Below are 14027 nucleotides of genomic sequence, written 5' to 3'. Positions count from 1 at the left end.
CACACACACACACACACACACACACACACACACACACACACACACACACACCATCACTTGGAGGATTGTACAGAGTAAAGCTTCTCCTCTCCTCCTGTGTATCATAAAGCCCTTAAAACCCAAGTCCATTCCACAGTCAGCCCATAACCAGAGGGGGAACCAGTAGCATATGTTCTTACTGCGCCTGGCCTTGGGGAGTAGGCCTGAGAGTGATGGCCTGTGAGGGGACTCTCATATGGACAGAATGGGGACAGCCCCCAACTAAACCCCTATGGGAAGGTCATGTAAGAGATAGGCTGAGTAAACAGGGATTATTCTAAATTATGCATGCAAATAAGAGCATTTGTGTTGATGATTCATTGTTCATTCATTCATTATTATAAGCATGCAGATGCAAATGTACACACATGCGTGTTCACACACAGAGAGCGAGCATAGGAGATGGATACCACCTGTCATAATGAGTATCTCTTACACACATGTACATGCGCGTGCACACGTGGTAGTAAGCTTGTCCCTGGGGGCCAGGCCTAGTTTTCTTGTCAGGTCTCAGTGCACCATGGGAGGATATCGATCAAGGATGGCTATTGGCTACACTTTGCCATGGCTGCACGTTGCCATGGCTATAATGTCACCATAGCTACTTGTCACAGTGATGGCGTGCATACAAGTAACAGCCAAAATGAAGGTAACACCAACATAAAGTGTCTCAATAGGGCGTTGGGTCACACTGTTAAAATAGAAAGTCTGAAAACACCCTGATTGTGTAATGAAACTATGAAAAGTAGTTCACTTAAAGCTGAGCTCTTGTGTTTGGTGGGTGTTTGACTGTAAACCCAATGAAAGTGTTTTAATACTCAGAATGTGTTTTAAAACAGAAATGGAGTACTCTGAAAAACCCAAAGTGGTTCTTCCACCTGAAAATGTGTGTTTTTAAGATAGTGTTGTGAAAACACTTTTTGAGGTTTCAGTGCATGTAAAGACAGCATCACACAAACTGTGTTTTTCATACAGTCAATGGTTTAGAAATGCAAATGGATAATAGCCTAAATATTGATTGATGATAAGTCCCTATGCATTTTTGTTGTTGTTGAATTCCACCTTTATTTTTTCAAAGGTTTAGACAGATTAGAAACCGGAGGGGCAGTAAAGTTGAATTTCACCCACTCAACCATACAGCCACACTGTAAAAAATGATTCTGGGGTGAATTAAAATTGACAAAAAAAACAACTATCATATATTTAATAAAAATGTATGAATAGAAGTGGTGCAGAGCCAATGGTCTAGCGATAACGCTAACTAGTTCCAGCTTAGACAGGTCACCCTCTCCCTACCAAAGCCCGGGGTTCAATTACCTGCTCCAACCCTACAATCTGTTTCTTCCACCAATCTGTCTCTCCTCTGTCATTTCATAACTGTCTCCATAAAGTGTCAAAATACCACAAAAATATATTTAAAACTTTTAAATACCCTTAAAATACCTTTATGTTAATTTAATGTAAGAATAAATCTAACTGAATTTGTTGCTTAAAATGAATGTGACTTTCATGAGGACAACCAAAAAGAGAATTAATTAAGCTCCTTGGTTTTGTCTTACCTTGCATTTATTTTATTTAACTAGGCTGGTCAGTTAAGAACAAATTCATATTTACAATGGCAGCCTACACTGGCCAAACCTAGACAACGCTGGGCCAATTGTGCGCCACCCTATGGGACTCGTAATCATAGCCAGTTGTGCTCCAGCCTGGATTTGAACCAGGGTGTCTGTAGTGACACCTCCAGTGCCTTAGACTGCTGCACCACTCGAGAGCCCTTTCTTGCATTTCTTATCTTGCCACATGACTTTGTTTATGGAGGATTGTGGGTAATTCAAATTGTTTGGACTGTATGATTCTTTCATATAATCTTGTATGCATGTTTGAAGAAAGACAGGTAGGTATATGTATATATTAGTATTAAGCTAGATGTCCCACGAGGTGTAATGAATCCTGATGAATTGACGTTCAATGAGGTCAGTATCTATTCCGGCAGGGTAGCGTCAGGGTAGCGTTGGACTAGTAACCGGAAGGTTGCAAGTTCAAATCCCCGAGCTGACAAGGTATAAATCCAACTGAATTTGTGTAGGCTGTCGTTCTGCCCCTGAACAGGCAGTTGTTCTTAACTGACTTGCCTAGTTAAATAAAAGTTAAAAAAAGAGGAAACAGCATCATAGTGTTTAGAAGCTTTAGAAAGAGGAAACAGCATCATAGTGTTTAGAAGCTTTAGAAAGAGGAAACAGCATCATAGTGTTTAGAAGCTTTAGAAAGAGGAAACAGCATCATAGTGTTTAGAAGCTTTAGAAAGAGGAAACAGCATCATAGTGTTTAGAAGCTTCAGAAAGAGGAAACAGCATCATAGTGTTTAGAAGCTTTAGAAAGAGGAAACAGCATCATAGTGTTTAGAAGCTTTAGAAAGAGGAAACAGCATCATAGTGTTTAGAAGCTTTAGAAAGAGGAAACAGCATCATAGTGTTTAGAAGCTTTAGAAAGAGGAAACAGCATCATAGTGTTTAGAAGCTTTAGAAAGAGGAAACAGCATCATAGTGTTTAGAAGCTTCAGAAAGAGGAAACAGCATCATAGTGTTTAGAAGCTTTAGAAAGAGGAAACAGCATCATAGTGTTTAGAAGCTTTAGAAAGAGGAAACAGCATCATAGTGTTTAGAAGCTTTAGAAAGAGGAAGCAGCATCGTAGTGTTTAGAAGCTTTAAAAAGAGTAAACAGCATCATAGTGTTTAGAAGCTTTAGAAAGAGGAAACAGCATCATAGTGTTTAGAAGCTTTAGAAAGAGGAAACAGCATCATAGTGTTTAGAAGCTTTAGACAGAGGAAACAGCATCATAGTGTTTAGAAGCTTTAGAAAGAGGAAACAGCATCATAGTGTTTAGAAGCTATAGAAAGAGGAAACAGCATCATAGTGTTTAGAAGCTTTAGAAAGAGGAAACAGCATCATAGTGTTTAGAAGCTATAGAAAGAGGAAGCAGCATCATAGTGTTTAGAAGCTATAGAAAGAGGAAACAGCATCATAGTGTTTAGAAGCTTTAGAAAGAGGAAACAGCATCATAGTGTTTAGAAGCTTTAGACAGAGGAAACAGCATCATAGTGTTTAGAAGCTTTAGAAAGAGGAAACAGCATCATAGTGTTTAGAAGCTTTAGAAAGAGGAAGCAGCATCATAGTGTTTAGAAGCTTTAGAAAGAGGAACATCATCATAGTGTTTAGAAGCTTTAGGAAAAGGAAACATCATCATAGTGTTTAGAATCTTTAGAAAGAGGAAACAGCATCATATTGTTTAGAAGCTTTAGAAAGAGGAAACAGCATCATAGTGTTTAGAAGCTTTAAAAAGAGGAAACAGCATCATAGTGTTTAGAAGCTTTAGAAAGAGGAAACAGCATCATAGTGTTTAGAAGCTTTAGAAAGAGGAAACAGCATCATAGTGTTTAGAAGCTTTAGAAAGAGGAAACAGCATCATAGTGTTTAGAAGATTTAGAAAGAGGAAGCAGCATCGTAGTGTTTAGAAGCTATAGAAAGAGGAAGCAGCATCATAGTGTTTAGAAGCTATAGAAAGAGGAAGCAGCATCATAGTGTTTAGAAGCCTTAGAAAGAGGAAACAGCATCATAGTGTTTAGAAGCTATAGAAAGAGGAAGCAGCATCATAGTGTTTAGAAGCTATAGAAAGAGGAAGCAGCATCATAGTGTTTAGAAGCCTTAGAAAGAGGAAACAGCATCATAGTGTTTAGAAGCTTTAGAAAGAGGAAACAGCATCATAGTGTTTAGAAGCTTTAGACAGAGGAAACAGCATCATAGTGTTTAGAAGCTTTAGAAAGAGGAAACCACATCATAGTGTTTAGAAGCTTTAGACAGAGGAAACAGCATCATAGTGTTTAGAAGCTTTAGAAAGAGGAAACAGCATCATAGTGTTTAGAAGCTTTAGAAAGAGGAAACCGCATCATAGTGTTTAGAAGCTTTAGAAAGAGGAAACAGCATCATAGTGTTTAGAAGCTTTAGAAAGAGGAAGCAGCATCATAGTGTTTAGAAGCTATAGAAAGAGGAACAGCATCATAGTGTTTAGAAGCTATAGAAAGAGGCAGCAGCATCATAGTGTTTAGAAGCTATAGAAAGAGGAAGCAGCATCATAGTGTTTAGAAGCTTTAGAAAGAGGAAACAGCATCATAGTGTTTAGAAGCTTTAGAAAGAGGAAACAGCATCATAGTGTTTAGAAGCTATAAAAAGAGGAAACAGCATCATAGTGTTTAGAAGCTATAAAAAGAGGAAACAGCATCATAGTGTTTAGAAGCTATAGAAAGAGGAAGCAGCATCATAGTGTTTAGAAGCTATAGAAAGAGGAAACAGTATCAATTTTGAGGGTAAGTACTGTGATATGTGACTGTGATATGAAATGTATGAGTTATCCCACCAATAGCACACACTTTTCTGTCCTTAAAACTCAACAAACAAATAAGCAGCTCACAGCCACAAGTGTTGCCACTGATCTATGTGTAACCTCCCTTCATGACGCAGTACAACATTTCTGACACGTTATCTTCAAGAGGATAAATCCTTTTAACCCTGAACCCTACTTAGAGCGCAGAAGGTTCTGGAAAGGATCCAAACGTTGGCAGGGGAAAACATTAGTGATCACCAGCTTAATGCCTAAGCCCTGCGGTGGTGTTGTTATATGAAGCATGTCACTGAAATTTACAAACTTAAATGTATGATCTCAGCAAGATCAAACGATTTCCTTAGAAGAAAGGAAATCAAATAAAAGAAGAAACAGTATGTTTTCTGTGTAGTCTCTTTCCTCTGGCGGACTGAAAGTCAGAGATCAACATTGTTGTTTTTCTTTCTCCTCTGGTTGAAATGGCACTCCATGGGAGTTGACAGACAAAGGAACAGCTAACAGGTTGATCTGGCTGCGGAAACAAACAGGAAAACCAGCCAACGCTACGTGGGGCAGCATAAAGAGATGGATGAGGACATTCTACGGATGTAGATGAACCGTTTCATCCGTTTGCTTGGCGGAGATGCTGACATAGAAGCATGAACATAATAAACCAATTCGTTTTCATTTGTCTCTTATGGTGTTGGAGTTTTGGATTAAACATAAACTCCAATGATTGTGTTTGATTAGAATTTGGATAAAGGTGAATGTGTTGAATATTTAGTGTGGGTGTGATCATGGTGGTTTGTGTGTTAACCCCTTCCTCTCCTGTCCCCAGGTCGTAAGGTAGCAGAGACCCTCCTAACTTCCTCTCCTGTCCCCAGGTCGTAAGGTAGCAGAGACCCTCCTAACTTCCTCTCCTGTCCCCAGGTCGTAAGGTAGCAGAGACACCCCTAACTTCTTCTCCTGTCCCCAGGTTGTTAGGTAGCAGAGACACCCCTAACTCCCTCTCCTGTCCCCAGGTCGTAAGGTAGCAGAGACCCTCCTAACTTCCTCTCCTGTCCCCAGGTCGTTAGGTAGCAGAGACACCCTAACTTCCTCTCCTGTCCCCAGGTCGTAAGGTAGCAGAGACTCCCCCTAACTTCCTCTCCTGTCCCCAGGTCGTAAGGTACAGAGACTCCCCTAACTTCCTCTCCTGTCCCCAGGTCGTAAGGTAGCAGAGACTCCCCCTAACTTCCTCTCCTGTCCCCAGGTCGTAAGGTAGCAGAGACTCCCCCTAACTTCCTCTCCTGTCCCCAGGTCGTAAGGTAGCAGAGACACCCCTAACTTCTTCTCCTGTCCCCAGGTTGTTAGGTAGCAGAGACACCCCTAACTCCCTCTCCTGTCCCCAGGTCGTAAGGTAGCAGAGACCCTCCTAACTTCCTCTCCTGTCCTCAGGTCGTTAGGTAGCAGAGACACCCCTAACTTCCTCTCCTGTCCCCAGGTCGTAAGGTAGCAGAGACTCCCCCTAACTTCCTCTCCTGTCCCCAGGTCGTAAGGTAGCAGAGACTCCCCCTAACTTCCTCTCCTGTCCCCAGGTCGTAAGGTAGCAGAGACTCCCCCTAACTTCCTCTCCCCCACGGGGACTGACAGCTCAAGGATGATGGTGCTGAGAGGACAAAAACTACAGCTGGAGTGTATCGCTGCCGGATTGTGAGTGGCTGAAATACTCAAGCGCATGCACGCACACACACACACACACACACACACACACACACACACACACACACACACACACACACACACACACACACACACACACACACACACACACACACACACACACACACACACACACACACACACGCACACACACACACACACACATTAATACTTTTCTCAAGAAAAATAACACCCAATCTCACTCCCAATTTCCCCTTTTCCTCCCTCACCCACTCTCTCCCTATCCCTCTCAGTCCCACCCCCAGTATAAAGTGGTTTAAGAAGGGAGGAGATCTGAACCAGAAGGTGAAGCTAGACAACTTCAATAAGACTCTGCGTATTGACAGCGTGTCAGAGGAGGACGCAGGGGAGTACATGTGTATGGCCAACAATCAGATAGGAAGCATCCGACACTCCATCTTCGTCCAGGTTAAAGGTATACACGGAGGAGGTGTTTTCTGTGTCTGTGCGCCGTGTGTGTGTGTCTGTATGTTGATCTTTGTGGTTGACCTTCTGACCAATGGCATCTCTTGAACCCATCAGCGGCTCCCTATTGGCTGGACAAGCCGTTCAACCTGGTGTTAGCACCGGATGAGAGCAGTCGTCTGGTGTGTCGGGCCAATGGGAACCCCAAACCACTCATCCAGTGGCTGGTCAACGGAGAGTCTATGGAGAGAAATAGTGAGTCCTTCACAACCCATTCAGCATCAATTATCACCCTGCTGTGTTCTGATGGACATAGAGTACCATCTGGATAAACAAACTCAAATCACCATTTCTATTGCCAACCAGTTTTGACTATTTACATTTATACCCCTCTATTCTTTCTCTTCTATCTTCTCTCCCCCCTTTCTCTCCCTCTGCCCTCTACCTCTCTCCCCATCTCCCAGGCTCCCTGCCCAACCCCAGAAGATCGGTGGTAGGTGACACCATCATCTTTCACTCTGTTCAGATCGGCAGCAGCGCTGTGTACCAATGTAACGCCTCCAATCACCATGGTTACCTGCTGGCCAACGCTTTCGTCAGCATATTGGGTAAAGAGAGGGAGTGGTGTTGTTGGTGATGAAGATGATGATTAGGATGATGAGTGATGAAGCTATAATGAAATAGGACTAAATATGTCAATTGTTTCTCTCTCTCTCTCTCTCTCTCTGTCTCTCTCTCTCTCTGTCTCTCTCTCTCTGTCTCTCTCTCTCTCTCTCTCTCTCTCTCTCTCTCTCTCTCTCTCTCTCTCTCTCTCTCTCTCTCTCTCTCTCTCTCTCTCTCTCTCTCTCTCTCTCTCTCTCTCTCTCTCTCTCTCTCTCTGTCTCTGTCTCTGTCTCTGTCTCTCTCTCTCACTAGACATGGCTCCCAGGATGCTTGGTGCTAAGAACCAGCTAATAAAGGTGATAGAGAACAACAGAACCTTCCTGGACTGTCCCTTCTTTGGCTCACCACTTCCTGAGCTACGTTGGTGAGTTTACTTTATTTGGATCATCATTAGCTGTCGTGCAACAGCTACTCTTCCTGTGGTCCACACAAAAGCTAAAATACATATACTGATGAGTGTGGAAAGATAGACCCAGGTAGAGAATATATGGGGATGTACAGTATATGTAAACCACTTCTCCAATCTTTTTGGCCCTACAACAAAGAACAAACAGCAAAAACATATACATGATCAAATACAAGTCATAGAGTCAACTATTAAAGACTACCAGTACCACTGGATTCTCCAATTACATTGAAGGAACTACAGGACACAATTACAAACCCTCCAACCCAGAGAGGCCTGTGGTGTTGATGGTAACATCAATGAAATGAAATGATCAAATATAACGACATCAAATTCCAATTGGCTGTACTTAAACTCTTTAACAACATCCTTAGCTCTGGCATCTTCCCCAATATTTGGAACCAAGGACTGATCACCCCAATCCACAAAAGTGGAGACACATTTGACCGCAATAACTACCATGGGATATGCGTCAACAGTAACCTTGGGAAAATCCTCTGCATTATCATTAACAGCAGACTTGTACATTTCCTCAGTGAAAACAATATACTGAGCAAATGTCAAATTGGCTTTTTACCAAATTACCATACGACAGACCAGGTATTCACCCTGCACAACCTAATTGACGAACAAACAAACCAAAACAAAGGCAAAGTATTCTCATGCTTTGCTGATTTCAAAAAAGCTTTTGACTCAATTTGGCATGAGGGTCTGCTATACAAACTGATGGAAAGTGGTGTTGGGGGTAAAACATAAGGCATCAAATCCATGTACACAAACAACCAATGTGCCGTTAAAATGGGCAAAAAACACACATTTCTTTCCACGGGGCCGTGAGCTGAGACAGGGAGACAACTTGAGCCCCACCCTCTTCAACATATATATCAACGAATTGGAGGGGGCACTAAAAAAGTCTGCAGTACCTGGCCTCACCCTACTAGAATCTGAAGTCAAATGTCTACTGTTTGCTGATGATCTGGTGCTTCTATCCCCAACCAAGGAGGGCCTACAGCAACACCTAGATATTCTGCAAATATTCTGTAATACTTGGGCCCTGACAGTAAATCTCAGTAAGACAAAAAAGGTCCAGTCACCAGGACCACGAATACGAATGTAACGCTCGTCTTGCTCCTCTTCTGAGGAGGAGTAGTAGGAAGGATTGGAGGACCAATGCACAGCGTGGTACGTGTTCATGTTGATCTTTAATAAACTCAGAACACTAAAACAAAAATAACAAAGAGAATGACACGAAACGAAACAGTGCTGTCTGGTAACATACACAAAGACAGAAAACAATCACCCACATAACACAAGTGGGAAAAGGCTACCTAAGTATGATTCTCAATCAGAGACAACTAACGACGCCTGCCTCTGATTGAGAACCATACCAGGCCAAACACAAAAACACCACATAGAAAAAGGAACATAGACAACCCACCCAACTCACACCCTGACCATACTAAAACAAAGACATAACAAAAGAACTAAGGTCAGAATGCGACAACGAATTGCATCTAGACAACGTTGTCCCAGAGCACACAAAAACTATACATACAGTGCCTTGCGAAAGTATTCGGCCCCCTTGAACTTTGCGACCTTTTGCCACATTTCAGGCTTCAAACATAAAGATATAAAACTGTATTTTTTTGTGAATAATCAACAACAAGTGGGACACAATCATAAAGTGGAACGACATTTATTGGATATTTCAAACTTTTTTAACAAATCAAAAACTGAAAAATTGGGCGTGCAAAATTATTCAGCCCCTTTACAGCAAACTCTCTCCAGAAGTTCAGTGAGGATCTCTGAATGATCCAATGTTGACCTAAATGACTAATGATGATAAATACAATCCACCTGTGTGTAATCAAGTCTCCGTATAAATGCACCTGCACTGTGATAGTCTCAGAGGTCCGTTAAAAGCGCAGAGAGCATCATGAAGAACAAGGAACACACCAGGCAGGTCCGAGATACTGTTGTGAAGAAGTTTAAAGCCGGATTTGGATACAAAAGCTTTAAACATCCCAAAGAGCACTGTGCAAGCGATAATATTGGAATGGAAGGAGTATCAGACCACTGCAAATCTACCAAGACCTGGCCGTCCCTCTAAACTTTCAGCTCATACAAGGAGAAGACTGATCAGAGATGCAGCCAAGAGGCCCATGATCACTCTGGATGAACTGCAGAGATCTGAGCTGAGGTGGGAGACTCTGTCCATAGGACAACAATCAGTCGTATATTGCACAAATCTGGCCTTTATGGAAGAGTGGCAAGAAGAAAGCCATTTCTTAAAGATATCCATAAAAAGTGTAGTTTAAAGTTTGCCACAAGCCACCTGGGAGACACACCAAACATGTGGAAGAAGGTGCTCTGGTCAGATGAAATCAAAATTGAACTTTTTGGCAACAATGCAAAACGTTATGTTTGGCGTAAAAGCAACACAGCTCATCACCCTGAACACACCATCCCCACTGTTAAACATGGTGGTGGCAGCATCATGGTTTGGGCCTGCTTTTCTTCAGCAGGGACAGGGAAGATGGTTAAAATTGATGGGAAGATGGATGGAGCCAAATACAGGACCATTCTGGAAGAAAACCTGATGGAGTCTGCAAAAGACCTGAGACTGGGACGGAGATTTGTCTTCCAACAAGACAATGATCCAAAACATAAAGCAAAATCTACAATGGAATGGTTCAAAAATAAACCTATCCAGGTGTTAGAATGGCCAAGTCAAAGTCCAGACCTGAATCCAATCGAGAATCTGTGGAAAGAACTGAAAACTGCTGTTCACAAATGCTCTCCATCCAACCTCACTGAGCTCAAGCTGTTTTGCAAGGAGGAATGGGAAAAAATTTCAGTCTCTCGATGTGCAAAACTAATAGAGACATACCCCAAGCGACTTACAGCTGTAATCGCAGCAAAAGGTGGCGCTACAAAGTATTAACTTAAGGGGGCTGAATAATTTTGCACGCCCAATTTTTCCGTTTTTCAAGGGGGCCAAATACTTTCACAAGGCACTGTACTTCGGCCTAAACATCAGAGCCACAGGTAACTTCCACAAAGCTGTGAACGATCTGAGAGACAAGGCAAGAAGGTCCTTCTATGCCATCAAAAGGAACATGCAATTCATACATACAATTCAACATACCAATTAGGATCTGGCTAAAAATACTTGAATGAGTTATAGAATGGTTGTGAGGTCTGGGGTCCATTCACCAACCAAGAATTCACAAAATGAGACTCTGCAAGCAGGTCCTGGGGCTCTGTTCACAAACACAAACAGAGCCCCAGGACAGCAACACAATTAGACCCATCCAAATCATGAGAAAACAAAAAGAGATGACTTGACACATTGGAAAGAATTCACAAAAAAACAGAGCAAACTAGAATGCTATTTGGCCCTAAACAGAGAGTACACTGTGGCAGAATACCTGACCATTGTGACTGACCCAAACTTAAGGAAAGCTTTGACTCAGTGAGCATAGCCTTGCTATTGAGAAAGGCCGCCGTAGGCAGACCAGGCTCTCAAGAGAAGACAGGCTATGTGCACAATGCCCAAAAAGGAGGTGGAAACTGAGCTGCACTTTCTAACCTCCTGCCAAGTATATGATCATATTAGAGAGACATATTTCCCTCAGACTACAACAGATCCACAAAGATTTAGAAAACAAATACATTTTGATAAACTCCGATATCTACTGGATGAAATACCACAGTGTGCCATCACAGCAGCAAGATTTGTGACTAGTGAAAAACAAACACCATTGTAAATATAACCCATATTTATGTTGAATTATTTTCCTTTTTTACTTTAACTATTTGCACATCGTTACAGCATTGTACAGTCGTGGCCAAAAGTTTTGAGAATGACACAAATATTAATTTTCACAGTCTGCTGCCTCAGTTTGTATGATGGCAATTTGCATATACTCGAGAATGTTATGAAGAGTGATCAGATGAATTGCAATTAATTGCAAAGTCCGTCTTTGCCATGCAAATGAACTGAATCCCCCAAGAACATTTCCACTGCATTTCTGCCCTGCCACAAAAGGACCAGCTGGCATCATGTCAGTGATTCTCTCGTTAACACAGGTATGTGTGTTGACGAGGCCTAGGCTGGAGATCACTCTGTCATGCTGATTGAGTTTGAAAACAGACTGGAAGCTTCAAAAGGAGGGTGGTGCTTGGAATCACAGTTCCTCCTCTGTCAACAAGGAAACACGTACCATCATCATTGCTTTGCACAAAAAGGTCTTCAAAGGCAAGGATATTGCTGCCAGTAAATCAACCATTTATCGGATCATCAAGAACTTCAAGGAGAGTGGTTCAATTGTTGTGAAGAAGGCTTCAGGGCACCCAAGAAGGTCCAGGAAGTGCCAGGACCGTCTCCTAAAGTTGATTCAGTTGCGGGATCGGGGCACCACCAGTAGAGAGCTTGCTCAGGAATGGCAGCAGGCAGGTGTGAGTGCATCTGCACGCACAGTGAGGCGAAGACTTTTGGAGGATGGCCTGGTGTCAAGAAGGGCAGCAATGAAGCCACTTCTGTCCAGGAAAAACATCAGGGACAGACTGATATTCTGCAAAAGGTACAGCAATTGGACTGCTGAGGACTCTGTGGTAAAGTCATTTTCTTTGATAAATCCCCTTTCCGATTGTTTGGGGCATCCGGAAAAAAGCTTGTCCGGAGAAGACAAGATGAGAACTACCATCAGTCCTGTGTCATGCCAACAGTAAAGCATTCATGTGTGGGATTGCTTCTCAGCCAAGGGAGGGGGCTCACTCACAATTTTGCCTAAGCACACAGCCATGAATAAAGAATGGTACCAACACATCCTCCGAGAGCAACTTCTCTCAACCATCCAGTAACAGTTTGGTGATGAACAATGCCTTTTCCAGCATAATGGAGCACCTTGCAATAAGGCAAAGGGATAACTAAGTGGCTCAGGGAACAAATTATCAATATTTTGGGTTCATGGCCAGGAAACTCCCCAGACCTTAATCCCATTGAGAACTTGTGGTCAATCCTCAAGAGGCGGGTGGACAAACAAAACCCCACAAATTCTGACAAACTCCAAGCATTGATTATGCAAGAATGGGCTGCCATCAGTCAGGATGTGGACCAGAAGTTAATTGGCAGCATGCCAGGGCGGATTTCAGAGGTCTTGAAAAAGAAGGGTCAACACTGCAAACATTGACTCTTTGCATCAACTTCATGAAATTGTCAATAAAAGCATATGACGCTTATCAAATGCTTGTAATTATACTTCAGTATTCTATAGTAACATCTGACAAAAATATCTAAAGACACTGAAGCAGCAGAGTTTGTGAATATATTTGTGTCATTCTCAAAACTTTTGGCCACGACTGTATATAGACATAATATGACATTTGAAATGTCTTTATTATTTTGGAACGTCTGTGAGTGTAATGGTTACTGTTAATTTGTATTGTTTATCTCACTTTTGTTTATTATATTTTTCACTTGCTTTGGCAATGTTAACATACTGTATGTTTCCCATGCCAATTAAAGTCCATTGAATTGAAATTGAATTGAAATGATAGAATGTAAAAGTTGTGGATGTGCGTGAGTGTGTGTGTGAGTGTGTGTGTGTATTACCCTGAGTCTTACCCTGAATATTTTCCCCTCTGTGTGTGTGTGTAGGTTTAAGAATGGTCAGGGCAGTGGTCTGGACGGTGGTCAATATCGTGTCTACATCAATGGGAGCCTAGAGATCAAGCGTGCGCGGGTTGAGGACCAGGGTACATACACCTGTGTGGCCAGAAACATCCTGGGCAAGGAGGAGAACCAGGTCCGACTGGAGGTCAAAGGTTAGAGAGCAACCAATCTCATCACAGCACGACTTCATGCTTCTGTTTTTATGTTTCATTCTCAGACCAAACATTTCCTCGTGCCTTATCAACTATTACTTAGAGATTCACATTAGATCATATTCTGTAGTCTGTTTATTATACACATTCATCCCATGTGGCCTTAATGTCATCTCACATCATGAGAAAAAAACACTCTTAATCTAATTGGTTGAGCTCCATCTGTTCAGGAATTACATACGAGGCGTTTGGCTTCCCTATCTATCCCCATAATTTTTCCGGATATGTCTGTCCTGTGTGTGTCCTGTGTGTGTCCTGCGTGTCTGTCCTGCGTGTGTCCTGTGTGTGTCCTGTGTGTGTCCTGTGTGTGTCCTGTGTGTGTCCTGCGTGTCTGTCCTGTGTGTGTCCTGTGTGTGTCCTGTGTGTGTCCTGTGTGTGTCCTGTGTGTGTCCTGTGTGTGTCCTGTGTGTGTCCTGCGTGTCTGTCCTGCCTGTCTATCCTGTGTGTGTCCTGCGTGTCTGTCCTGTGTGTGTCCTGTGTGTGTCCTGTGTGTGTCCTGTGTGTGTCCTGCGTGTCTGTCCTGCCTGT

The 14027-nt window shown here is 42.5% G+C and overlaps 1 protein-coding gene across 7 annotated transcripts in view; it reads left to right on the top strand.

Annotated features, from left to right (window-relative positions):
- LOC118399689 (neurofascin-like) overlaps positions 1 to 14027 on the top strand; it is a 183155-nt gene that overhangs the window by 110848 nt on the left and 58280 nt on the right. For all 7 annotated transcript variants that reach the window (XM_052473750.1, XM_052473749.1, XM_052473751.1 and 4 more), the window contains 6 exons: positions 5992 to 6106; positions 6370 to 6551; positions 6659 to 6796; positions 7006 to 7149; positions 7457 to 7568; positions 13273 to 13439. In XM_052473750.1, coding sequence (XP_052329710.1) covers positions 5992 to 6106; positions 6370 to 6551; positions 6659 to 6796; positions 7006 to 7149; positions 7457 to 7568; positions 13273 to 13439 — 858 coding nt within the window. The remainder of the gene's footprint in view (positions 1 to 5991; positions 6107 to 6369; positions 6552 to 6658; positions 6797 to 7005; positions 7150 to 7456; positions 7569 to 13272; positions 13440 to 14027) is intronic.

Source organism: Oncorhynchus keta, chromosome 21, assembly GCF_023373465.1.
Source record: "Oncorhynchus keta strain PuntledgeMale-10-30-2019 chromosome 21, Oket_V2, whole genome shotgun sequence".
Taxonomy (NCBI): domain Eukaryota; kingdom Metazoa; phylum Chordata; class Actinopteri; order Salmoniformes; family Salmonidae; genus Oncorhynchus; species Oncorhynchus keta.
The sequence above is the reverse complement of the archived record's forward strand: the minus strand, read 5'-3'. Positions and strand labels throughout refer to the sequence as shown.